The following is a 26691-nucleotide window of genomic DNA, read 5'->3' as shown; positions in this document are numbered from 1 at the left end:
TTGATTTTCTACTTTTCAAAAGAAGTTCACGTATTTTGCCTTTTTTTTAGAATCACTGTAATGCTTTGTTGTATCTGGAAGCCTTTCCTCTGATAATGGAGCTGCTTTGTAAATTAATAGCATTCAGAAAATATTTTTGTGCTTTTTTAAACCCTTTGGTAACTAATCAGTAACCTCTGTTATGAAAGCTGTGGATTAAACTGGAGCCTGTAAAGTGAAATTGGGCAAAACCTTTCTAGTGATGTTTGACATGTCATTGAGCACCCAACTTAGTCCAGGCCAGGAAGCAACACGATTCTCCTTTGCATGCACTAAGAATGCTCAAATTATATGTACCTAGTGATATTAAAGTAAAATGGCGATATAAAATCTTTCATACTAGGCTACAGTATGAAAGCCTGCATGAATGGGCCATATTTATTTAATGAACAGAGGCCTTACTATTTCAGTAGTCATATGTACAATTTTAAGCACAAAAGGCTGCATTTTGGTGTATATTTTTAAGAATCTAAAGGATATTGGTTCTGCCTTGGTAAGACCTCCTTTTGACATTTCCAGTGGCAGTATTGCTGTTGGAATGTCTTCATGTCACACTTAGCAGCTGCTTTCTTTGGGACACATCCAGCCAAAATTAGCCTCTATAGTTCCCAGGCCATGGACTTTCCAAAGCCCACCTGCACTCCTCTTCATGACTTTTCAGGGAAATTTTCCTCCCTTTGGTAATCATGAACATGTCATTTATATTTTATTCCTCATCAGAGCCAGTTTTGTAATTTGCAGTTTCCCAAAATACAGAGGGGAAAGACTAAGAATAAAAATCCCCTAGTTTGGCTCCCAGACTACTGTTGGTTTTTTTCTCTTACCTAGTTACTGAAACACAAACAGTAAAGCTGACCCATTAAAAAAATTAGCACAACATGTTAAAGATTTATCTTGACTAAGAAAAGTGATGAAGTTTTTAACTTTTAGGGGAAGGTTTGTTATAGTGTGCTATCAACTAGACTTTCACAGTGCCTCAAAAAACACATTGTTCCTGATGTTCTTCTGAGCTGAATATTTTGCAAGCTCATACTACTATGAATCAATGTCATAAGACCATTCTGACTCAGTTCAGTGAATTTATTGACTAAGACTACAAAACCTAAAATCAACTGGTGGATAAAGTAGCAATTACAAAAAATGTCCCACCTACTGTTTTCTGTGCTGATGGATCACCCTTTATCATATAAACTCAGCTGTCAAATCCATATGTTTTAGCTTGGGCTCACTGAAACATTTTCAAGTATTTCCAAATTGTCTTGTAATTTTCTTAGAAAGCAAAATTATCAGTGGATCCTACTATTAAAAAAAGTTGTAATTTATATAAAAATACTATGTCTTTATGAAAAATTCCTTTATTATACATACATATATACATAAAATTTATTACATTAACTATAATTGCAACAGTTCAAGCCTATCATTATCATATATTTATTAATACATATTATATTATATTATATTATATTATATTATATTATATTATATTATGGCATATTATGGCATATTTTAAAATAAGTAATATTCATACCATCTTTTCTGCTATTTCCATCTTTGAGAGTGGAGCAAAATATATCAGTTACTCATTCATTACATAATACATTAGAAAAAAATTTAAGCAGCACACGAGTAAGCAGAAGGCTTCTGGGAAGTCTGGTAAATACCGCACTGTGCCACATATTAAAATTTCTCCATGTGTGTGCACATGATATCTGCAATATCTGAGTGGCACTTTCATGGTCTATGGTGATAGTGTTTCTGATTGTTTTTTATGTTGAGATTGTGAGTTCATGTCCATGTAAGAATAATTTTCAGGGCTGCACAGATGTTTCAGGCAGATGTGGATCACCAACAATTGTTATGGGTGATATGCTGTCCAAACTCAGTATGTTTCTTCTGAGCACATCTGCTTTCATCATAAATCTCCACAGAATGAAAGTGAAATCAAATCTGTTTCTTAACTAAAAGGCACAAAATCAAGCATTACACTGCTCTGAGCATCAGATGACATTATATGCTGAGTAATGAGCTTAAGTTCAATTAATGCATGCAAGTATCCATAAATAGAATTAAACGTACGTGACTACATTCTTCTGAACAGCTGTGTAGGTGGATGTATCCATTAAAAAGTATAAAGTCTGCGACATTTTCTCAGCCATGATGCATACCCCAGGGCAATAATTCAATACAGTCAAGAAACAAACCGGGCAGCAACACCTCTGAGCAGGATGCTGGAAAGAGTAGGACAGCTGTACATTTTTTTTGTCTCTTATTTCGGCACAGCTGTGCTGCTGAAGAAACTTCGAGATATGATCAATTCTGAATTGGTAACCATTTTTCAGTCATAAAAATTGTAACAAACTTAAAAGCATCACACTCTACCTTTTAGAACTGTGACAAAAGTGTACCTGTATATTTAAGTTCTAATTATAGATTAAAAGCTAGCATTTTAGGATGTAGGGGAACCCTGACTGAAATCCTACTGACTGCAAAGAGACTATTTCTATGCCATAGCATTGTAGATCTGATCAACCAGCTACTGAGAAATGCTGAGCACTCTTGAAGCTCTAGTCATCAGCAGCAATAACGGCTTACTGAAGGTGTTTAAAGCTTGCAGGTCTGAGCTTGAGGTGGGAAACCACTGTCAGAGAAGAAGGAATGAAAGACATTAAATAGATCTTTTCTTTCTTCAGTTTTTTAGTATCACAGAATCATTAAGGTATGAAAAGACATCTGAGATAATCAAGTCCAATCATTGACCCAGCACTGTGTCTTATGTACAAGGAAAGATTTCTTTCATTTCAGAAGAATTGCATTAGGATGCGGTTTTAATCAGATAAATTTTAATATGACAAAAATGCAAATTAAAGTCCTAAGTAGCAGATACATGTAAATACACATAAAAGATCTTAATTTAAAGCCTTTCTTTATGTATAAAAAAGCACTTTTTTTCAGTCATATCATTATCTGTCTACTTAGTGTTGCAAGACATGACTGATCTGGATATCTAAGCAACTGAGTAATTTTTGGAAGGATTAAGGTTGGTGAGCTAATTTTTGAAGGGAAGCATAAGTGTCTCATTCTCTTAGACCTTGTAAGACCCAGTGGAACAATATGTCAATATTATATACATATAGAAAATTTCTAATTTATGTCCTGATCCTCTCAGCCATCTGAACTAATTTTGACAGATCAAGCTGCTTTTGTCTAAGTGCTTAATTACTGACTTAGAGGTCTCAGACTTTAAATCCATTAAATTCTGAGACAAGTGGATTTAAAAGTTACGGGGACAATATTGTCCTTAAAAAGGGATTTTTTGAAGGGATTTTATTTTTTCCCTCAAAAAATCAAGTGGAACTTTCTCTACAAAGGAAACAAATTTGGTTTTAAATCGTAAAGGGGCTTTCAGCAAGGAATGATATCACGTTGTTTTCCAGAGAAGTGTGGCAGGAATGATTCTGGTGCATATGCCTGACCACTACCATACGGCTTGTTTCATGTTGTTTTTGTTTATTAATATTAAAAGAACATTAAAGTTGCATATTTAGCTACTCGAAAGCTAACACATGCCCAAATGAAAATAGTCTGTACAACCATAATTCAGCCTATATCTGTAAATTGTAATATAACATTTAAGTGCATGATCAAATACTGGGTTTCCACTGGATCTTTTCACCCTCAAAGAATGAGCATTTTATTTACTTTATTTCGGGTTTTTTTGTATTATTTGATTTCATTTTATCTTATTTTATTCCTCAAATTTAGTGGAGGACTGATGGCACATTAGTTCAACCATTGCACAATACAAAATGATACATTTCCTCCACTGGAAGGATTCATTCTGTGGAAAGTGTTTTTATCTTCCTTTCACAAGAAGAGCTGACTGTGCAACTCTTCTACAAGCTTGCTGTCCACAAAAATATAAACCCACACCATTAATGTCAAGCTGCAAAAATTTGCTCTGAAATTACTTTCCCAGCCTTTGTAACCTTCAATCTAACAGTAAAACCAATTTTTTCTACAGCAAACTCTCTTCCATTGCTAGTTTTAAGCAGCCAGTACAGCTGAGAGAAGAGATAATTAGTAAACCCTTACTTCATCATCAGCATCAACAGTGTTGTAAAACCCAATACATATCTAATACCTTCTTCAAGCCTATCAGGGGCAACAGGATGGATTAGGTACTTCTGAGTACCAGAAGAAATGGAGTTTACTCAAAAGTGTGAAATTGTTATTAAAAAAAAAAAAAAGCTGTTTTTCTTCCAAGAACCCAAGATGAATTTTCTAAGTTTGCCTGTGTTAGCTTTTGAGCAATATGCAAATATACAACCTTAATGGTTCTTTAATGTAAATGCTAATGATTTATAAAATTTCAGATCAAATCTTGTGTTTCCTATTCATTTCTATCCAGGTGTCATCGCTGGGAATATGTATTGCTGAAATATGAGAGCAAAATATTGACTTAATTATTCTGGGTATAGGTCTGATATTTAGAAGTATTACAGAACATAATAAGTTAAACATCCTTTATTGCTCCCTATGCCTTGAACCGATCTACAGCAAACATTTTTCTAATTACTTCTATTTCTCCCTTGGCTTTTTTTCATAGGTCTTCCCACACTACTACTTTACTTGCCAGTGCTGAAACAGTTAAGGCTAAAGCCTGACTACTCTGATAAAAAAATCTCCAAATTTCACCTGCATGTACGACTCCAGAAGATTTCTGATTATTGTTTTCTTCTTCTTCTTTATTTTAGGACAATTATATGCAGAAAGACGGGCAGCAAACAGCAGAGCGTGAAAGCCATTGATGTTAAAATTGAAACCGATCCCTTTGTGAATGACCAATATGATGCTTTTTGTGTAAAGGATGAAGGTCAGCACTGATATACTTTTGAAATAATACAGAGTCATCACTGTCATGCAACATTAAAAGTATTGCCTTCAATTTTTCTGCTGCTGAGAGAGAAAGGGGAATGTTAAGGGATAAATCTTTGTAGTAATCATCCACTACAAGAGCTAACTGCTGCAGACATTGGTTGCAGCAAATAAATTGTATTATCTTTTGTCTTTGCTGCAGTTTAGTGAGTTCAAACAGCACAACTGATCTGGCAGAACCCATTTTGGTGCTCACAGAACATACTTTATGGAAAGGAATATGTGTGGCACCAATCTAAAGGAGATGGCTGAAGCATGTCCCTTACTCAGCGCTGTAGCTGAATTTAACTCAGGAAGCTCGTTTGCAGCTGCAACACACCACCCTGTTGTATATCTATCAGTATACAACATTAGTATGCAAATATCTTAATTGCCTCCATTTTAGTTTTGATTTGGTTTGGTTTTGGTGTATTTTTAACAAGTGTAGACCAGGCTGCTAGGGACGCTGATATATCCCACATGATTCTGAAAACCAAATTATTTCCAATGTATGTTGGTGCTTTAATTTTTCAGTATTTAAGTTGCAGAACCCACAAACAAAGATGAATTCTGGAGGCAAAAAGTAAATTGCTACTGATAGGCAGGATTGTGTAAAGAAATTTGGGAACCCCCGAAGCAGATTGTTGATGTCCGCAGTGAGTTTTTGCATCTGATTTCCAAGAAAAGCAGGGATAAGCTGATGACATTTACTGAGAAACAATAAGTTCACAGCATGGGGGGGGCATTCTGATAAACTGTCAGTGGCAGGAATGGGGATGAAAATATGGTTGAAGCGAAATGTGGCAGAGGTGATGCATATTTGATGTATACCAAATTGTTCTTTTTAGAAGGAATGATTTTAGCAGAGTTTGACCATCCTCTCAAGTAACCTTTGTGATATCAACTCCAGGCTTCGTGCTGCTGTGAGCGATGCCAACTCTGTCACCCAGTTGCTAATGTGCTCACACAAGCACCTTTGTGCTTTCTCCATGCTGCTCCTCACACACAGGACAAGCTCCTTGTAAACATTTGAAAAACTCTCTCATTGTCTTCCTTCAAATCTCTTTTGTCATCATCCCCCCGCTCCTGCCCCCACCCCGAGAAAAACCTTGCAGTGGGTTGGGACAGCTGTGAGATGCTGAAATCATTGCTCTGGCCACTATTGTTCCATTGTGCCCTTGTGCTCCCCTGTGTGTCCCCACCTGCTCCATCCGAGATGCGGCATCTTGGAAAAGGAGCTGTGTTTACCTTTTGGGTTTGGTTACTGCTTACAGTAAAGGGGCAGACAAGAACGTAACCAGACAAGGCTACGCTGGAAAGGAGTACTACATGGTACTCAGAAACTGCATGCTTTAAACTCTGGGGGGAATTCAGATTGTTTGCAAAGAATATACAAGTTATGAAGAATTTGGTTTGTAGAAGGCAGGGAATTTTCTGATGAGAGAACAGGATGATCATCCCAATGCAGTCAAGTAGCCCTTACACACAGAAACATTTCTGGGTGACTCTAAGGTTCCCTCTTGCTTAAATATATAAAAATATTGGGATGCAGAGCCAATGGCTGAACAGAAAGACCTTAGTGAAGTTGTGTGGCAGAGCCTGGTTTGTAGCTGGTATGAAAAGAGCAAAGTCTGGAAAGGAAACAGCCTTAACATTACAACAGTAGCACACCAGCCAGCACAGAGCTGTTGACTGATGAAAGAACATCCTCAGGGATGCCACTTCCAGTTTTAGCAAATATCCAGTAAGAAGCAGCAAGAGTAAACCCTGCACCACAACCTCACACACAGCATATCTGTACTGATCCTATGTACGTGTGGCTAATAACTACACATCTAAGTTGGGATTAATAAGTTGTTTCTCACTTGAAACCTCATGAATATTTTTTTAGTCTTAGAAAAGTGGACATCGTTTTTAATCTATACATTTGCAATTATAATATAGTAATACATAATAGTTAAGTGCAAAAGGGAAGTTGTTTTGCCCTGCTGAAAGTGATAAATCCCAGGTTTTTTACTCTGAGGGCTATATTAATTTCTTCAAGCCCTTACATTTCTTTTATATCCATCCAACTAATAATGAGCAGATAGCAGCTTTCCTTCTTTGTCAGACTTGGCTGAGAAGAGCCAAAGGCTCAAGACAGACTAGTAGGTTGAAAACAGATAGAGGGAACAGTCACATCAACCTCTGCTTCAGAAAATAAGCTGACATTAGTAACTCTGCAACTCTACCTTCAATTCTTAGGACTGTGCAGAATGCATCTCAAAACACCATGAAAGTTCTAGTACAAACCAAATTGACTTCTTATCCCTTGATTTATAACTAATCTTTGCTCAATTAACCTTTACTATGCAAATGAGTGGAGTCAAATTCCTTAAGCACACATCTCAACATGCCCCTACACTAGGGCAGTAGTCAGATGCTAGCAAGAGCTCTGGGTGTGCTTGCAGCATCATGCTTTTGCAAATAAAGTCCTGAAGAGAGAGACAGTTTTTTGGTTTGTTTCTGAAATGGAATTTGATCTGTACACACAGAAGAATCACAGCAATTGTTGAGACTAAGAGTTATCTTTTATGGGGAATTGATTCTAAGGGTTCTGTTTGACAAGAAAAGATGTAGCTGTAATGTTTTATGAATGCTCTGAGTATAGCTGCAGTTTTCATAGTACAGAGAAATGCGTCTTCTCAGCTTCTTATAAACACATGTTTTATGCAGCCATTAGAGTCAGCAAGACAACTCTGTATCAACTCAGGATCTGCTGAGATCAGAAAGTTTCCCTTTTAGGCCCTGAGTGTCAAAACATATCTAAAAATGTATTAGATTCTGCCAATTCTGAAAATGCAGTATCACACATAAGTTAGATCTGGCACACAGAGTGTGTATCTCTATCAGAGTTCATAAGAAGTATAAAGTAGGTAAAGCAAGAAAATGAGAAAGCTGGAATTTTTCCTGCCTTATTTTTTTGTAATGACACATATCATTAGATTCCATATATATAAATATAATCCTCTTGGTTTTCTTTCTTATTTTTTTCTATTGCAGCAAAGGAAAGATCTCTTTGTTAATAACCCCCAGGTATTACTGGTTCTTTCTTTCAGTGACCCACTGTTATTTACCGACAACAAATAAGATCTGTTCCATAAGGCTTTGATTTGCTGCCACCAGAGGAAAACTTAACAGGCAGCAGCTTGTACTAGAGTACAGTATAAATGCAAATCAAACTTTTTTAAACATGACTGCTGGCTCCAGATATCCATCAAAGCTTGATGGCTTATGTACATATTCCAGTTAGCCTTTTTCAGCAGTAAGAAAAAAGAAATTAGTGTATTCTTTACAGCAAATTTATTAAGTGTACTTTACAAGAGCAATCAAACTGCATTTTGCTTTATGTAATATTTGAACTATTTTTTTGTATTTGTCATGCTTAGCTGTAGATATATCTATTTTTTTAGTGCTACAGCTTTATTTTTCATGGCTTTGCATATAGCTGACAGTTAAATCCCACTTCTCTGGTGATGTCATTTAAACGAATAAAGTCCCACGAGCCCTGTCTGATGTAAGAGGTGTTGGCATCCTAGTATTTGTAGCTTACAAGCAATACTTACATGCGCTATAATTGAGTTTTGATTCTTCGTACTCAGTACTTTCATCCAAACAGAAAAATCCCATACTTTAGGGTCTCTGCAATCAAGAAGCAAAATAAACATCCTCACTCATCTCATTCACAGGCCTGACAGTTAAGAGTTTCATTTTCCAATTTCTTAATGACAAGATGACATCCTAAAAATTCCAGTGGCCCCTCTGGAAAACCTCAGCTGAATTGGACAGTTGTAATGGGAGATGTTTTATGTCAAAGTGGATGTCTCATGTCAGCTTTCAGAGCGTGGTGCACAGTTAAAGCAGCAATTGTGGATAATCAGATTTCAGTAAATTCCTGGTTCTGCCAGGTGATGTGGAAGCTGAAGTCTGCATCTTCTTCATGTTGATTTTTGATTTTTTTTTTGCATTGATCTTAAGCTATCCTTTCTGTAGAGAGTATTTTATCAACACATCGCAAAAAAAAATCTTTACAGACTAGTGGGATGCTTACAGTTCAAATAAAGGAGATGCTTCTGGTGTAATCTGGACTGGGGAAGAGAATTGCTATGTTCTTAAAATGACATGTGCCAACTGTTTGCCAGAAATCACCTGTCACAAAATCCTTTCCACATGTGTTCTGGGGTTAAAGTTACTATTCTGAGGAGATATTTTTCCTAAAAGCCAATCATGACTGAATGTGCTAACTCAATTAACAGGAGATCTCTTTAGTCCCATGTAAAAAATAGTTACTGTGTCTCTAAGAGGTCTGTAACCAGAGCTGCCACTAGCCCTAACACATCTGTGCTCAACACCCATATCTTTGCTGTGACACTTATTCCTATTCATTTACCAGATGTTGACTGTGTTCTGATTTCTGCATGTGTATATTGAGATCTTTCTTGACTGTAGTGTTGACTTTCACTCCAGGACACAATCTGTGCCAAATTACTGCTGACATGAAGATCTCCTGTGAACTTTAACTGATTTCCTTATATCTGTGCTGCGCTGTCTTGCTCTGAAGCTCAATCCACCCTCCCTTACTGGATGTCAGTTATCAAAATATGGAGGCCTGTTATGTGTTTGACCTCAGTGTCTACATATAGAAAATTCTGGAAGGGTCATGATGTCCAGAAACCAATTCCAAGTGTTCAGGTTTAAGATATGATCTTGGACATATACAGGCAGAGCATGGGACCTGCTTGATGCTCTGCTGGATGGCCTCGAGTATCAAGCAGATCCAGTTTTTTTACTGGGAACCATGAATTGGGCTAATTTTTTAGCCAGTAGCAAGAAAATATGCAGGTTTATGGGAGGATAGATGAGGGAAAAATCAGTGCTCCAGATGGATGGAGCCCTCATCTACCCAACAGCAGCACTGCAGGCAACCCCTGTGGTTGCCTTAACAAAGAGCACTACTGTTCCTCTACATGACAAGCTGCTGCCAACACACCCTCTGTCACGCTTCGTGGCCCAGATCTGCCTCCTCTCTTCCAGCAAGAAAATGGCCTGAATGCCAGCACTGAGCACAGACTGTTGTTCCAAATAAGCCCATGCTCTTCCAGCTCCTGGTACAAAGGCTGCACACAAAAACATGAAGCATGTCCCCAGAAGTGGCTCAGTTTGATGAGTTGCTGTGCTAGTGTCACTTCTGTACGTGTGCCAGAAAGAACAGTTTTGGCAAAAGGCTGAGCAGGAATTGTCATAGCAACTGAGACTGCAGCAGGACGAGGAGCCATAAGATGCTGTAACCTGGAAAATTCCTGTACATTTTATGCAGGAGAGAACAGCAGCAAAATGGATGTAGGAACTTGAGTTTGTCTTTGCAGTGTATCAGCTTTCACTTATGCTTGTCCATGCTGTCGCTCAGTATGTTCTGCAGCAAAGGCATGAGCTTACAAAGTCTCATGTGAGAGAGTCAAAAGTTCCCCATACAGTGTCAGTCCATGAACATCTTAAAAATCTCTGCTTTTCTTTCTGTTCATGCATCAACCAGATCTCTCTTTCAGGAGCTCATAATTCTGTTACCAAGTCTGTTGTCAAATTTAACTGTAAAGATCCCTTCAGCTTTCTTCTTCCCTCGAAGGTTTTAATGTGCTTTTTGAATGCATTTGACATAGTTAACTAATGTGTTGCTTTTGTGCTTCCTCTGGCAACAGGATTAAGAAGCAAGGCTTTATAGATAAGAACACTCTCTGATGTATAATTGTTCCATACAGCCTTGGGATCAAAACTTCCCTCAGAACAGATACACAGCTCCCATTTGTATGGATGGAAGTAGCTACATAAATAAAGTACATGAAATTCAAGGCTCTGTAGCCTTCCTATGGGGCAATAAAATAATTTTTTATACCTTTCATCCACATCAATCTCTATTCATCCGGCCAGTTCACAGGAAAGGCATTAGCTGCTAACTGCTCCTCACTTCCTTGATGTCAAACCTCCATAAGATTCTATATAAACTGAGCTTTGTGTAGCCTCAAAAGCTTGTTTTTACTGTCAGTGTGTGTGTGCATAATTCCCACTAACTTCTGAAGGTGTTAAGACAGTATATATATATATATATATATATATGTGTGTGTGTGTGTGTGTGTGTGTCTGTGTGTCTGTGTGTCTGTGTGTGTGTACAGTACAGAGATCAGGCTTCAAAGTTTGATTTCAGTAGCATGTCCCTTATATTAGTGGTAGATATTTTTCAGCATACCCAGTTGAGAAGCAGCTAGTCAGGTCTATCAGACAATTTCCAAAAGCCTGGTCCAAATGAACTTTCACAGAGTGTCAATGTTTATCATAGGATTTTCATTTCACTACAGGGTAAACGACTGGCAAAATAAATACATCATATGTCTAAATAAGCATGTATTTACCTATCAAAAATGGGTAGATGATGGGTAGAACTGCAGCCTGAGACTCACAAGTGTTTTGCAGAATATCCCTTGGCAAAAACAGGAAGGCCTGAGTTTTTGCAGAAGGGAGATTGAAAAAGCTTTTCTGTCAAGCCTATAGCTCATGGAAAACCTCAGACATGAACTGGTGTCAATGAAATCATTGTTTGCAAGATCTTGTGGTGATGATGTCCTAAAAGTAGACTCTAGCAAAATAGCAAGGGTGCTCTTTGAAGATGTTTCTCCTTCTGCATGTCAAGAAACATGGTCTTGGAGTCTTTTCAGCTTCCAAACAAAAGTCTTTTCAAGGAACATCATCTTTGCTTTATCAGCAAAGCAATCAAGTTTTTGTACCAAAGTAAACTATTTCAACAGAAGACATCAATACCAGAACATAGATCTAGCCCCGTATTTCCCTTATCCAATATAATTACCAGAACTCATGAGCCTTTTAATTTTGGCTGTTCTGTATCTGGACAAAAGAAGGTTTTGAATCTTCAGTTACTTTGGCAAAAGAAACAGCTGTTTTGTTTTTTCTAAAACAGTCAACTAGGGTTCTAGAGCCACTGGAAAAAATTCTCAGATTTGAGAAAAAATATAGAAGTGACAATTTGTCCCAACACTGCAGTCTTTGCCCTTGGGTTTCTTGGTAAAATCCATGTTCTTGCATTATATTTGTTTTGTTTGTTTTCTTTTTCTGTAACCAAGAGGCATCTATTCCAAAAAGGACTGTAAAAAACATGGATGAAAAATGGATATGGCAAACCCCTTATGAAGAGCTCTTGTCAGAGAGTAAGGTCTTTGAGGAAAGAGAATCCACAGTGCTCGAAAGTTCTCTAGAAAATCTTGATCTACCTTGTTAACAATGGCCAAGATCATTCAAACCTGAAAAAGAGAGTTAAAATTCAGTTTACACTGGTGGTGGCAGCTGTCAGCCTGCCTCCTCTCCACACTTCTTTAATGCAACAAAAGCCAGTTTTGATTTCACTCATAGTAATTTTTCTTCCTGGCTTCTAATGCTGTCAGCAAAAATACTATCAAACATATTTTTGAGTTTTATACCCTAGTATAAATTTAGGTCTTCAGATTCTCATAGACAGCAGAGCTATGTTACCCCTGGGCATTCTTTAACTGATGAGCCCAAGTCACTATTTATTTTAGGGTGTCTTTACCCTGAAAAGGGAGATTTGAATACCTGGGAAGACCCCTGATTTAAGAAATATTAGAAGATTAGAGATAGTCTGAAAACTGTCTGGTGTTCACCCGGACCTCTTCTTTCTGTGAGTGTGGACTGGGCCATTGCTCAGCCTCTGCTGGCTTCCTACAGTGTAGAAGAGATCGAAGTGTCGGTCTTAAACAATTCCACAAGTATTTCTGTGGTTAAGAAGAATGACTGTGTCCAAGTTGTTGCATTCCAGTTCCAACCTGCCCAAGCTCTTGTTAGCTTTTGTAGAATCAGGCAGGGAAGACAGCTGTGATCTGGCATCCTGCCTTTGTTTGAAAAAAAGCCCTTCTAGATGCATGACTGTCAGACACCAGTAACATCACAGTTGCAGCATCACAGTTGTAGCCCAATTTATATATTCCCAATTACAGCTGGAAATAGTTGTGAAAGGACATAAGGGCATGAAACAGATGAGATGTACAATTTCTGTGGACATGTATTAGTTTATCCTCAGGAAGACTCTTAGCACTGCTCTTAGAACTCTACTAAAAGATTATTGTGAAGTCTTTACAAGGTCATCTCTTTTCTCCTTTCAGACAAGCCCTGTGGGGACCCACCGTCCTTCCCCCACACCATCCTGCATGGCCACACTGGCTTTGAAATGGGGGACGAGCTGCTGTACGTGTGTGCCCAGGGCTATGTCATGGGCAACAAGGAGACGGCGTTCACGCTGCTCTGCGACAGCTGCGGGGAGTGGTACGGCCAGGTCCAGGCCTGTGTCAAAGGTGAGCTCAGCTAAAAAAGTGTATGTTTTTTTTATTTGCCCCAATAAATAGGCAAACTCTTTTTGCATCTTGCACCATGCCTCCAGGACTTTTGTCTGCAAATGCAAGAGTATTTGCCCAGATATTTACTCTATTAAAAAGACTGCAAGTGGATTTTCTTACCAAATGACTTGACTCAAGAAAAGATTTTTCAAAAAAAAAACCCAAACCACAAAACCTCCAAGCAAATTGTAAAATGACATTTCCTTAATTTAAACCTTCAATAAAAACTGTCTTTATGTGTTAGTTAAAGTCTACAGCAGTCTTTTAACTTTCCCCTTGTTTAAACATAGGTTAACAGTACCATGAGTTCAGAAGTGAATGTAATCTGAATTCTGCTTTCTCACGTTACTTTGCTCAATGCATAAACCCACCAATTTTTCCAGTATTAAAGAATGGTCATCAGAAAATTTTAGTATTTTTTGAGAAGGCAATCACATCTTTAAAGTAAGGTTTCTGGCAAACCAGAAAAATTTTAAGCAAAGGAATGGGCAGCTGTTGGGTAGCTGAGCTATCTATGTGGGCTAGAGTTAGTATATCCATTTCAGAACCTATATATTCCTTAATATCTGGAGGCTTGCAAGGAGTTACTTTTACTCATGGATATACTATCAGGAACTAGTGGATAATCATTAGAAAAGGTCAAACTTGTTCTTAGTAGAAATAGGTCATGTCTGTGCACCAGGGAACCAGATTCTCAGACCCATCCAACCGGTATAGATACACAAAAAAACAAAGAATGAAAGCACCAGTGTTTTTCTGAACTGTTTCAGCTTCTAAAACTGTTTTATAAACAGCAGTTCAGGTGATTATGCAAAACAATGCAGGACATAAAGGAAGAACATGGAGGGAAAAAGGAAAAAAGTAAGTATCTACATCTGATCATAGAATAGTTTGGGTTGGAAAGAACATTTAAGGTCATCTGATTCAGTCCCCCTACAATAATCAGGGACACCTTCAACTAACCCAGTGGGTCTGAATCTCCTACAATCTGCACCTAATTGATAATTCTTTTTCCTTTACATTTCCTTTAGTAGGAATGTTATCTTCATCACACACAGAAATAAGGCTGTATTACACCAAAATAAGGAAGGGACAGAATCAGGCCATTTAAGTTGTCCATGTTTCACTGTTTTCTCGGGATAATAGTCTATTTCCCCTGTTTTGCCTGAGCCTTTCACACAGCCTCAGGGGAGAGGAAAATATTTAAAAAAAAAAAGGAAAGCATGGCTGTAAAATCACAAACATCAACACTGAAACTTGGGAGCAGATGTGATATTGCGGATTATGATTTTTAAATTTATTTAAATGTAGACTTCATGCTGGGGGACTTCCTCTGATTAATGTTTTTCAAATGCTTTAAGGACATGAGACAGAAAATACAATAATTGTTCAAGTAATAGTTATGTATTTAATCCTCCTGATCATAATTCTTTAAGAAAGAAGACTTTACAGGATGATTAAAATGTGTGATACTAGCTTTCATTATTTTTTAAAAAGTAAGAATCCAGTGAAAAAGAACAACAACAAAAAAAGAGAATTTAATTAAAAGGAACATGATTTAGAGTTGACTGATATTTTGGGGTCATAGGAGAGAGGAGAACAATTATTAAGTACTCCAGAAGTGAGCACACAGACTGATTTTTAAGTGCTTTGAGGCAAGAGAGCACCTTCCCTGTCATGAAGGTTAATGATGGGACTTAATGGAGAATTTATATTCCTGTTGGCAGACTGGACCACTTCTGTCCTAACTGGCTGACATCAATGGAAAGATGTTTGTGCAGCCACTTCAGTGGACATTTAAGTGCTATGTTTAGAGCCTGGTAAGATGATACAGTGCCCTTGCTCTGCATCTGCGCTGGGTGAGCAACTGGGAAATGTAAAATGGTCCCGATGCTCTTACTCCAACCAAAGGGGACCACGGGAAAAAGCTCTGGTCAGAGCACTGAGAGATATAAGGCCTGTTCCTACATCTTGCAGTGTCTCTGAAACTAGGGACAAGTCACTGTACTGTTCTTTGCTGCTTACTCCACCACATCTGTGGAAGAGTGATGACATTTATCCAATTTCATAAAGCTTGCTGGGATTTGTGGATGTTACAACTTGAGTAACATTGTTCTACTTGGTAACTGCCCCACTGTAATACCCAGCTGTCCAGGCAGACTAAACAGCAATAATTGCATGCTTTTCTTGTTTGTGGAAAAGCTTCAGACTGGCTTTACATTCCCAGTTGCTCACACAGAGCAAATATGGAGTCACAGAACTACCATCATAGCAGTGTCTAAATATAGCAGTTAAATGTTCTTTGAAGTCTCTTTGTGATCATCTTTCCTTTCTGTTTTGATCCAGTCAGAAGAGATACAGTCCATTCTGGCACCTGAGATAAAAATGCACCTAGGATATAAATGTACAGCCATGCAGTCAGCAGATTTGCAAATTAAAATTTAAAAAAATACGTATACAATCAAATAGGCACATAATGCAAAATACATGGCAAAACCTGGCTATGGGCATAGCTGAACAAAATAATTTTGGACTTATATTAAGTGGATTTCAGATGCAGTAAAGTATGATGGAAATTCAAGTGGATTCTGGATACAGTAAAGTATGATGGAATTAGGAAAGCAGTACATTACAAATGGCTGTAATGTGCACACCAGATAATAGACAGTAATTTTTAATTAATATGCTTCTTAAGAAAAAACATGACTCTCTTTCCTATATCTCCTTGTCATGAAAAGGCACTGTGTTCTAGCTGAAAATGCAGGGATGTTCAGCCCAACAAAGCAACCTTAAGGAGAGAATAGGGAAATACATGGATTTTACCTTTTTTTTTTTTTTTTTTTTTTTTAATTTCTGTGGAGAGAAAACATTTGCTTCACAAAATATATCCTGAAGAACATTGTAGTAAGATGCACATGTTCCATGCTGTGGCTGTCCTGCAAGCACAGAGACTGAACTGACAATTGCTAAATACATTTATTTGTTTTGGTTTTTTTTTTTTCCCCAAAATAAACCATGAGCTCAATATCAGAAGAATTAATACCAACACTTCAGTGGCAGGGGTCAGGGCTGGACTGCATTAGGCTGCATTCTCTAGGGTTTGCTCCCTCAAAGAGAGGGCAGATGAGATGGCTGGGAAATCATGTTCCATCTCTGCCCTAAAACTGGCTCAGAAGAATGTCATGTATCTATCCTTTTCCCTGGATTATTTGGGTTTTTCCAGCTATATGCTTGTGGCAGGAGAGTCCATATCTTCTACACATCTAAAGAATCTCTCCAATGACAACGCTTGGATACACAACTAGTGTTCTGAGGTAGTCCAGCTTTTCCAGACTGAGGACCATTCTTCTGATGTCAGTGTGAGGAGGATGTGGCTGACTTTGGCCACTTAATCTGCAGCTACCAGTCTTGTTGCCTGGCTCAAAAATTCTCATTACTTCAAACATTACTTCTGGAGTTTTCAAGAATTATATTGGTTCACATTCATGTGGTCTGTAAGCACGACCAGCTAGCACCATTTCTTCTTTGTTTTTTATTTTTAATGTGGGGAATCAAACAAAATGTCTCTGGCTTTTGATCTTATTTGAGAATGCTTTTTTTTGTTCATTCTCTGAGTGCAAAGGAAGAGTTGTGACAGACAAATATAATCAGCAACAAATATATCCGAGGCCTGTCAAAACAATTGTTATGACAAACTTTGGTTCCCTTTTCAGGCCTGTCACTGAGGGGTCGTATTAGATTAATGTAAAGTATTGATCTGGAATGAATGGATTCTGCCAAATGGAATAAGTTGAAAAAAATTTGATGGGTTATCTATTCATATTAGCAGGCTTTCTGCTGGAATAAAAAATTATCCTCTTTCTTGTAGCTATTGCAAAAGACAAAAGGCACAATTTCTGTCTAGTATACTGTGGTCGACGAGAGAGAAATTTGTGTGCCTTATCCAAACTAATTCTTCGAGATGCTGTAGTTCACAAATATGACTTATCTTAGGCAAATCAGTCTACATGCTCTTTTTCTTCCCATCCTTAAAGACAGATGCTGTCTTGTTTGCTGTAGCTACTTTGAGATTCTTAGACTTGAGATGTTTTTATACAGTACAAATATTTATAATGATGGTCTATATAGAATCAGGTTTCAATTTCCTGTACTCCAAAAATACACCCATAAAATATGCAGTGTGTTTTATGGTTGCTCAAAATAGAAACACTCAAAATAGAGCTTGGATTCCAATATGCTATCTAGAAGAAAAATTAAACTGGTCCTAGAGTGTGGAAGACCAGGCTCTCTGTTTTTGCCTGTCTCTATGTTTGGTTACTGTTTTCACATTAGGATCAAAAACTGAAGGAGATGAAAGCTCTACAGGACTGGATGCTTCCCAAGAAGGATTAATTAATAATTAAAAGGATTATACCTTTTAAGTGAGCTTCACATCGTTGGTAGTATGCCATTTCAGCATCTCTTGCTGTAAAGTGTTCATTTCAGACTCAGTAATCCCTCCGACAGTGAATTAAAACTCACTGATCCTTGAGTCTGCCAAAAGATGGTACGGTCAAGATGTAACAATGACCAAATATAGAAAGATTTTGATCTTGGATAAATTTATTTCAGGGCTGGCTCTTCTTAAAACCAGACCTGCCTAGGTAGAAAGAAAGATGAAATCACTTTAAAATCAGTTGCTAGCAGTTTTAAAAATATGTATAAATAATGGTTACAACTTCTTGGATAAGAGGTGGAACAGAATCTAGTTCAGTTGTTGCTCTTCAGTACCAGCACTAAAATTCAGGGAACTGGAAATTTCAGGAAAGTGCTGAGGAGGTGAGCAAAAAGAAGTGCAGAAGTTGTGCAATCTATTCCAGAAAATCAAGCTCATGGTGGACTTAAAAGATTGTCATGGTAACACAGAGTCACTAAACACTGAGTCCAAGTCCCATTTGAAGATTTGATGCCCAGAAAGAAAGAATAGAGTATTATTACTGGGTAAGTCAATCCAGGATCATATAAATCAAAGCTCCAGAGTAAGGGCGTCTGTGTTTCCTTTGATGGTTAGAGAGCTCAATAGTTGCTTTCATTTTGGCATCCCATAAGCTAACATTAGTTATGTTGATAGTCTGTGCTATAAACTCTACAAATACGGGAGATTGAATATGAAAATGTGTTAGAGCAGCTTTACAACTTGGGCCACAATCTGATTGTAAGAGGGAACAAGACTCCCTTATGTGGTGACGAGCAGTGCATAATGAGCTCCAATCTCAGGATCTCTTTAGACTACAATGGGCTTTTTCTTCCCCCAGCTCTGCATTAAGAAAACACCAATTCATTTCTCTACAGGCAGGATCATGCCCAAAGGCAGCATGTTTGATGGAGATTTGATTGATGGCTCAACAAACCTTTAATATGTTCTGATAGACTGAGGACTTGCACTTTCTTAGAAGCACATGCTTTTTCCTGATGTGCCTCAATAGGACCTTCTCCTAGAGGGCTCAAACCACATGGCAGGAGAAACACTGAAGGGAAAGATCTTCAAAATCTCTAAAAATCATGTTACTATAGTTGTTAAGCGTTCACCAATGATCCACTCACACATAAGGTACTAGTCAATGAGATGAATACTAGCTGCCCATTCATACTGCTGACTGAAAAATAGGTTTGGAGGAAACAACACAAGCACATGGATGTGATTTTTGTTCGGGGATGTGTGTGCCCGCTCACCACAACATAAAAAGTACCATTTGAACCTCAGCTGTATTACCATAGTGTGGAAAGTGAATGAGTGGTAAAAATAGAGGTTACAAGAGACACAGAGGTGAAGGCAGACTGTTGTGATGATTCAATTAAAAAATAAAACAACGACCATAGCAGTTGGTAAACAGTGACTTCTCACATTATGATGTTTCAGTTGATGTACTTGCCACAGACACCCTATAGGCTGTGCTCAGACACACTGAACTTTAGTAAAGCAGGCATGCCAGTTATCAGCTTCTAGCAGAAGTCTGGATGATTAGAGGATAAAATAGTTTGACGCACCATTTTCATGCAAAAAGAGTGCCAGCCTGATAGAAAAATTCTAAAGTGAAAGCAAGAGAAGGGATAAAGTGAGACTAATGTTTGACAGTTAGCAGAAGTGCTGCATTGTGATGGATAGTGCCATGCAGATCTTTATGAATATGTTGCTAAAGTGCCTTGGTATTCAGAGTTATCCTCCATTCGTTTGTGAAAATCTGAAATACTATTGGAAAAGATTTTAGGATTAATTAGAAAAGTGAGAGTCCTACGAGGAAGATTTCCACTCTAAGAGTTGTATTCCCCTGACTGTTAAATCGTCCTTGAACGAGACAGAAGTTTTTTTCCTGCTTTGGAGGGGATGGGGAGGATCTAGAGGATTACACAAGCAGATGACAACACTGGGACCAGGAGGGAGAGAGGTCTGTTGTTGGCACTTCCTGTGAGATGAGAAGACCTGCTAAGAATATCCAGCTCTCCAACATGATAGCTTTCACAGAGGCATTAACTCTCTGCAGGCTATTTGGGACACACATTTGGGTTTCCTTAGCATAACTGCTTTGGTTTCTGGTAGACCCAGACACTATTCCAAGGAAAATACCTTCTGCTAATGCTCATTCTGTTTTGGCACCTGGCTTAAGCTGTTCTGGCAAAAAGTGAACTGGTGTGAGCTGTATCACCACTAAGTGGTTTTGGTCAGACTGGTTTGACAATATTTCTAATCTTTCTTAAGAGTAGACCAAATATGGCTCTGCCAGAAGTCTGGGTAGCAGTCTCTAAGGAGAATGTGACTCAGGCGGAAATTGAGGTGGGCCCCAGATGAAAATGTAATTCAAAATCAGTTGACTGTAAAAAGGCAAAAAAAGATAAGGGTTTACGAATGCAGTGATCTGTAAAACAGGTTCTCCTATTAATTTCTTGTTTCCCATGTCATGCCAGGTCTATTGCTTCACTGTCTTCATGAAAGACTAAACACCCTCTTAAAAAGAAAAATTCTCACCATGATTCAGTTTATTTTCCATATCCCAAGGCACTATTTTTATGACTTTTAATGCCAGCATAAATCTCAGAAATTACATCAACTGTCTATGAAGTAAAACCTGTGTGAACTGAAAATCAACCACCCTGTCTAGTTTGGAATTTTTTTATTTGAGCTAAGGCTTTAGAATAGTGGAAGAAATATTAAGTACAATGCACTATTCCATTCAAATTCAAACATTTAGCTATGTGCTTTGAGTCAAGTCTATTTTGCTATCCCTGGTAGGTCTGTTGAGTATTTCTAAATTAAACCCAAGCTGTGTAATTAATCTACCCCTCTTTGCGCTCAGATTTTTTACCAATTTTGTTTTGTGTTCTTTTTTCCTCTTTTCTCTGTGGCAACATTTAATTCCTTAAAATTGGAAGCCTGAGAGTTGATTACCAACAGACAGGATTATCATGTTAACTAGGTGTTAGGCTTTAAGTGTTTGAGACAGAGTTTTCTAGCCTTGCAGGGTGCATCTTGTTTTCTTCATATGAAAACAAGCAGAACTCAGTGTCAGCCTTGGTGGTGAAGTCTGCCTCCGTCAGCTCGGAAGACCTCTTATGAAATAAAAATACTGTTCTGGCCCCAGGCATTGCACCACTGTAACACCAAGGTGACTGGTGAAGAAAAGCAGTATACTGATAGGAATGTGCCTTGATATCTTGAGCATAAGGTACTGAACATAATTCTTAAAATTCATCTGGCTCAAAAGGGATGAAGTTACTATAAAACTTTTATTTTTATTTTGGCTATTTTTTAAAATTACCAATTAGTATTTGATTAATATTTGTTATATCTTTCTCTCCACACACATTTCTTGCTTGAATAAGATGAAATTTTTTCCTCAAATCTTGCAAAGAGTCATACAAGGGAAAGAAAAGGTTTGAGAAAACAATAAGCAAAGAAAGTCCTCTAACTGCAGACAGTGAGTTATTTATATTTATTTTTAAATCTGGAAAGATAAGATATTAGCAGTTAGCATTGACACCTATTGTGATTTTTAAAAAAAACTTGAAATTGAGTATCAGCTCAAGGACCATGTCCTTTTCAAATAAATAACTACAGAGAGTGAAAAATACTGCCTAGAACACACTTTGCATTGCACCTTTCTTCTTGGATTCTTGTAATAAATGAGCTCAGTGCTTTGACAGAGAATTAAATGTTGGCTTATAAGGTTTGTTTTTTTTTCTAGATGAAACTGAGGCACACATTGACTATGAAGATAACTTTCCCGATGACAGAACAATAGCTGTTGTTGAGAATGACCATGGCAATGGCAAAGAGGAAACTGAGCAGGAGCAAATACAGCTTTCCTTCAGTAAAACTTCAGAGGAAGGAAGAACTGGAAGTCCCATTGGGGTTACTCAGCACACAGACATTTCTGAAAAAGGAAGCAGGGCACCAACTGAGTCCCCTGTGTCACTCCTCAGCCAAAAAAACTTGTTTTGGTTTCCACCAGAAACTTTCAGTGAGTCCAAACCAGAGAAAGAGACAGACGATTCCACTAAAGCACAGTTTTCTGAAGGTGATAACCACATTGGTGTGAAGACAGTCTATGATGAACCTGGTGCCAAAATGTTTTATGACAGTGAGGATTTCCCCATTGGACCCATTCTCACAACTAATGATACAAAGACAACGATGGATGCAGTTGCCATCACTGACGAGTCGTGGTTAGATGGATATCCAGTAACACAAGAGGTGGTAGAGGATGATGAAGAGGGTGATAAAGTTGATGGTTCGATGGGAACAGAAGATGACATCATCCTCACGACTGACCAGCCAAATCACGTGGAAGTAAGAAAATCAGGAAATGGCAGCCCAGCTCCAGAGGAAGGTCTAACAGAGATTGTGGCAGCAACAACAGCGGTAGATGATGAAGGGGCTGAAGAGACAGCTGTACTACTTACATCAGTGAGTGGTCTGGAGAACTTCAATGTCAGCAGGGGTTATGATGATGCCATGTGGGAACATCCGGCTACATCTCTCGAAACTGTGACTCAGGAACCCCCTACAACAATGCTGTTTGGCATCAGCAGCTTAAAAACATCCATGTCAGAAACCTCTGTGACCATCAGCCCCTCCGATCACACTCCATACACAGAACCAAGAGACACAACCACCTACCCAGAACAAGTAGTAACCACTGCACCAGCTCCAGACATCATTACTGACACAGCTTCCCAGGAATTAGCTGAGCAAGAAAATCTCACCCAGGGCCTTGGAGAAAAGCCCATCCCCACTTCTGAGCCATGTGAGGGAGAGGATTGTCCCAAGTCCAGTAAAGGTGCCATCATAGCAGTTATAGTGATTCTTCTCTGCTTGTTACTGGTTGCAGCTGTTCTGGCAGTGTGGTTTTTCAAAAAAAGGCAGCAGAAAAATTCTGTTTATAAACTAAATGGAAGGTGTCAGCCTAGACATCACTGTTACCACCACTACCACCACCAGCACATCGAAATGCAGAAAGTCTAACCAGGGGCTTTTTGGCAGAGATCAGAAGAAAAAACATACTGATGCTAGAAGAATCGCTTGACTCATGGATGCTAAAATCCAGCAGTGCAGAAAGCAGAAGAAAAAAGAATGCTAGAAGAACATAGAAGACAGAAAAGATTTCATCCTTTTGAAATAGCAGTCTAGCATATTCAACTTTTCAGAGATAAAAAATCTGTACATTTTTATCACAAGGGTCTTTTGGAGACAACAGCAGGACACTGTGCTCAGTAGTACATCTTCCATTTGTTCCGCTTTTACATTTTGCTCCTATTAATAATAAATTAATTGATTAATTTCTGTGTTACCTGGTTATAATGTAATGGTAGGGCTGGTCAGGCCTCTGGTCTGTTCTCAGTGGAAGAGGAAAAGAAGGAGGGAAGAATGGAAAAAGGATTTTTTGAAGCAACCACACACTTGGTGTTTGTTCCTTTTTTAGAACCTGCCCAAGCTGGTCAGGATAAACCACCATAACAAATTATTACCTGATGTGTCTTAAAAAGAAAAACTATTTGCTACCAGACTTTAATGGATAGTATTGCAATGATTACTAAGGTCATTTTCTCCAATGTTGTGAATTTAACAAGCCACAAATGTTGGATCATTATGCTACTTTTCTGGAAGGTGTTCTTTTTAGTCTTAGTGAAGAAATGTCATTCTTATAACTAATCTTCCTGTAGAAATGATGATGTTTCCCTGGAATTCAGAGAATACTGTAAGTGCCGTTCTTCCTTGAGCATGAGCAGGAGAGGAGTCAGAGCACCTTTGAATGCAGGTGTTATGATGAGTAGCCTCTCAGTACAGAGCCAAACACTGATAAAGCACTTTCCAGGGGAACCCTATATAAAATCGGCTGCTTTCTGGACACAATGTTGACTGACCAAGATACTGAACTTTAATTCAAAGCCAGTAGTACCTCTGGCAACTGAAGCCATGTGTAATACTTTTGGTATGTGAACTCTGTGGAAGGACTGATTTTTCACCATTCTGCTCTTGCATTGGCTGGAGGGATGGACATTGGCTCTGGGAGATGGGCAGCCCCTTTGCATTCTGCTTATTGTGGTTTGAAAGATAAAGCAGACCTGGGAAAGAAATAAGTTGCATCTAGTTGATAAAATGCATTCAGCTTCTAGACTGGATGTTGGTGTAAAAGCACTGAGGCTTTTCCAACAGCACATTCCATCTCCAACAGTTCTGAAAATAAACAGGAAAAGAGGGGAACATATTTTCTAGAATCCCTTAGCATGGTTCATGTAAGCTTAGTATGAGGTCTTCCTTACATTTCTGAATGAACAAGAGGAAGTCTGGCAACTGTGAATAATCTGCAGGTCAGAAATAAATTCATCTGCCATTCAGCCTTAGTCAAAGAGTAAGAAAAGATGCCTGGGTGGAGTTCATTCCATACTCTGGCTTGAGTTGCAGTGGTAATCACCTCTAACTCCATGGAAGGTAGGCTTTATGAAATGGAGTGCAGAATTGGGCCCATCTTACATGCAGCCATCAATCTCAGGGCTGGTAAGCAAAACAAAGCACTTTTAGACAATGGCTATGGGTTATCTTGGAGAATTTGACCTCAGAGGGGTAAGAGTTGAATCTTGTTGCCTGGCAAGAGCCACAGTAAATAAAAATGACAGAAACTGTACAGATTTGTAAATATGTCTCTGACATATGCATGACTTTATGCTTTTAATGCATTCTACACTATGAAATAACTAAAAATTTCTGTTGTAAACTATTTTTTTAAAGCAGTTAAAGAAGAAAAACCCAACAATGGATTTCACACCAAGCAACTTTATGGTGACTGTTAACTCAACTAAAACATATTGTCTGTAATCCCATGGAAATATGCTGAAAAATAAACACAGGAACATCCATTAAAAATATTGCTTTACTGAAAGGTGCAAGTAGGTGTTACAGTTCTGTGTAACATCTAAATGAAAAATGAATTCTAAATGAAAAGTCAATTCTATTTGTCCCAGGAAGTAAACATGTAAAAATGAGACTCAAAATATAATTACAAACACAAATTGTACAAGGATCTTATTTGAGACTTAGAAACACTTATTATTCATGAACCAGAAGAAAGTGTACATTAACATAATGCTTTGGAGGTATTTAAATAAAACTCAAGTTACAAAAACACCAGGAAAGGAACTGTCTGCGTGTGTTTTTGTGCAAATCATCCAGTTTGCCCACAAGTTTATGGAGAAAAGATAGGCCTGTTACTTTCATAATTCTTGTAGAAGATGCTTTGATATTAAAAATATTAGCTAAAAAGTGTTTAGCTTAGACTGCCAGCCCAGTTCAGCTTTAGAACATCGACCCTCCTTTGCAGCATCATCTGTTCATATTCACAGTATTCACTTTACCAGGGAGTTTGGGAAAACTAATAAACAAATGGGGATAAACAGCTCTTCAATAACACATTTGACTTAGACTTCCTTCTGTATGTGAAACTTGGCTAATCACAGATAATTGGAATGGCAAACAATATACACATTATACAGTGAATATGAAATCTTAACATGATAAGGTCAAAATAGAGTAGGAGATTAATTAATTAGAAATCAAAGCTGAAACTGCCAGCTGCATGTTGAAATTAGGAGAGGAAAAAAAATGGGGGAATACCAGAAGTGCTTTTGTGATGGTGATATCCAGCTATTGATCTGGTACTCTGTGATAAAAGTTATGTATCATTCTCTTCTACGGAAATCACATATTACAACAGGCTTGTCAGAATTTTCCCACTGGGGTCAAGACTGGGATATCATCTCCCTTTCCTCTCCTTTCCTTTGTTAACCTATTAACTTGGCCCCCATTTCATACAGACCTTATGCTACGGTGTCTGGACAGAGATTGTACAAATTTGCTTCAGCAGGCTGAAAAGCGACACTGTGGGGTGTGACATCACACCTACAGGCAGTGTTTGGGGGTTGAAACCCATGCAACCGAAAGGAGGTTGCTCCCCCTTGTACAGAAACACTGGGTTTCATGCATTTTAGGTGTTTGCTAAGTTCTCAGGCTGAAATTCCCTCAATTTCTGTGCTTGTCCTAGCAATATATGGTTATTGTGTTGTACTGCCTTATTGCTTACTGTACCTCAAAAGCTATTATGCTGGAGATTTGTTGCCGTGGGTATTGGACCCAGCATAGATTGATTTTTTTTTCTTCAGTGATTTACCTTTTTTTAATACCAAATAATTTGTAATGCAAAGATAAGACATAATACATATCTGCGAAAGATCAGAATATGTAGCTATGAATGGCCATTTACAAACTACCCTTAATAAGAAATTATTACACTATCATAAGACTTGTCAAACTACAGGGTTTCCACCAGCTCAGGATAATACTTAAGTGTTTAATCCTTTTCAGATAAGTGATAGTGAGAAGGGGGCAAAGGCAGAAAGCCCCTTTTTATTTTCCTTTAAAGTTAACAGCCATATAAAATTACTTCTCTGACTCCCATATTTCCACTTGAAAGTAAGCAAGTTCCATTACTTTGCCAAATAATTAATCAGGAAGAAAAAGCACATTTGTTACTTTATGATGCTGAAAAGACCTACCCATGAGATATATCAATGGGAAGAAGTTGTTAAAAATAATCAAAGAAAACTTAGAAAGTTTTTCTATAGAAAAGGTTAGCATTTATAAACTGCAAAATTCAAACTCTCTACAGAATTTAATTTCCATATAACATCAGTATTTTAAGGAGAGAGAAGAGGCGAAGGAGGAGAGATGGATGCCTAAACCACTGAATATTTC

The 26691-nt window shown here is 38.0% G+C and overlaps 1 protein-coding gene across 1 annotated transcript in view; it reads left to right on the top strand.

Annotated features, from left to right (window-relative positions):
• SUSD5 (sushi domain containing 5) overlaps window positions 1-24455 on the top strand; it is a 39826-nt gene extending 15371 nt beyond the window's left edge. The window contains exons 3-5 of the mRNA XM_068203132.1: window positions 4797-4915; window positions 13179-13367; window positions 21629-24455. Coding sequence (XP_068059233.1) covers window positions 4797-4915; window positions 13179-13367; window positions 21629-22908 — 1588 coding nt within the window. The 3' untranslated portion in view covers window positions 22909-24455. The remainder of the gene's footprint in view (window positions 1-4796; window positions 4916-13178; window positions 13368-21628) is intronic.
• Window positions 24456-26691: the final 2236 nt, after the last annotated feature.

Source organism: Anomalospiza imberbis, chromosome 1 (assembly GCF_031753505.1).
Source record: "Anomalospiza imberbis isolate Cuckoo-Finch-1a 21T00152 chromosome 1, ASM3175350v1, whole genome shotgun sequence".
In the NCBI taxonomy this organism is placed as follows: Eukaryota; Metazoa; Chordata; class Aves; order Passeriformes; family Viduidae; genus Anomalospiza; species Anomalospiza imberbis.
This window is presented reverse-complemented; position numbering and strand designations above follow the sequence as displayed.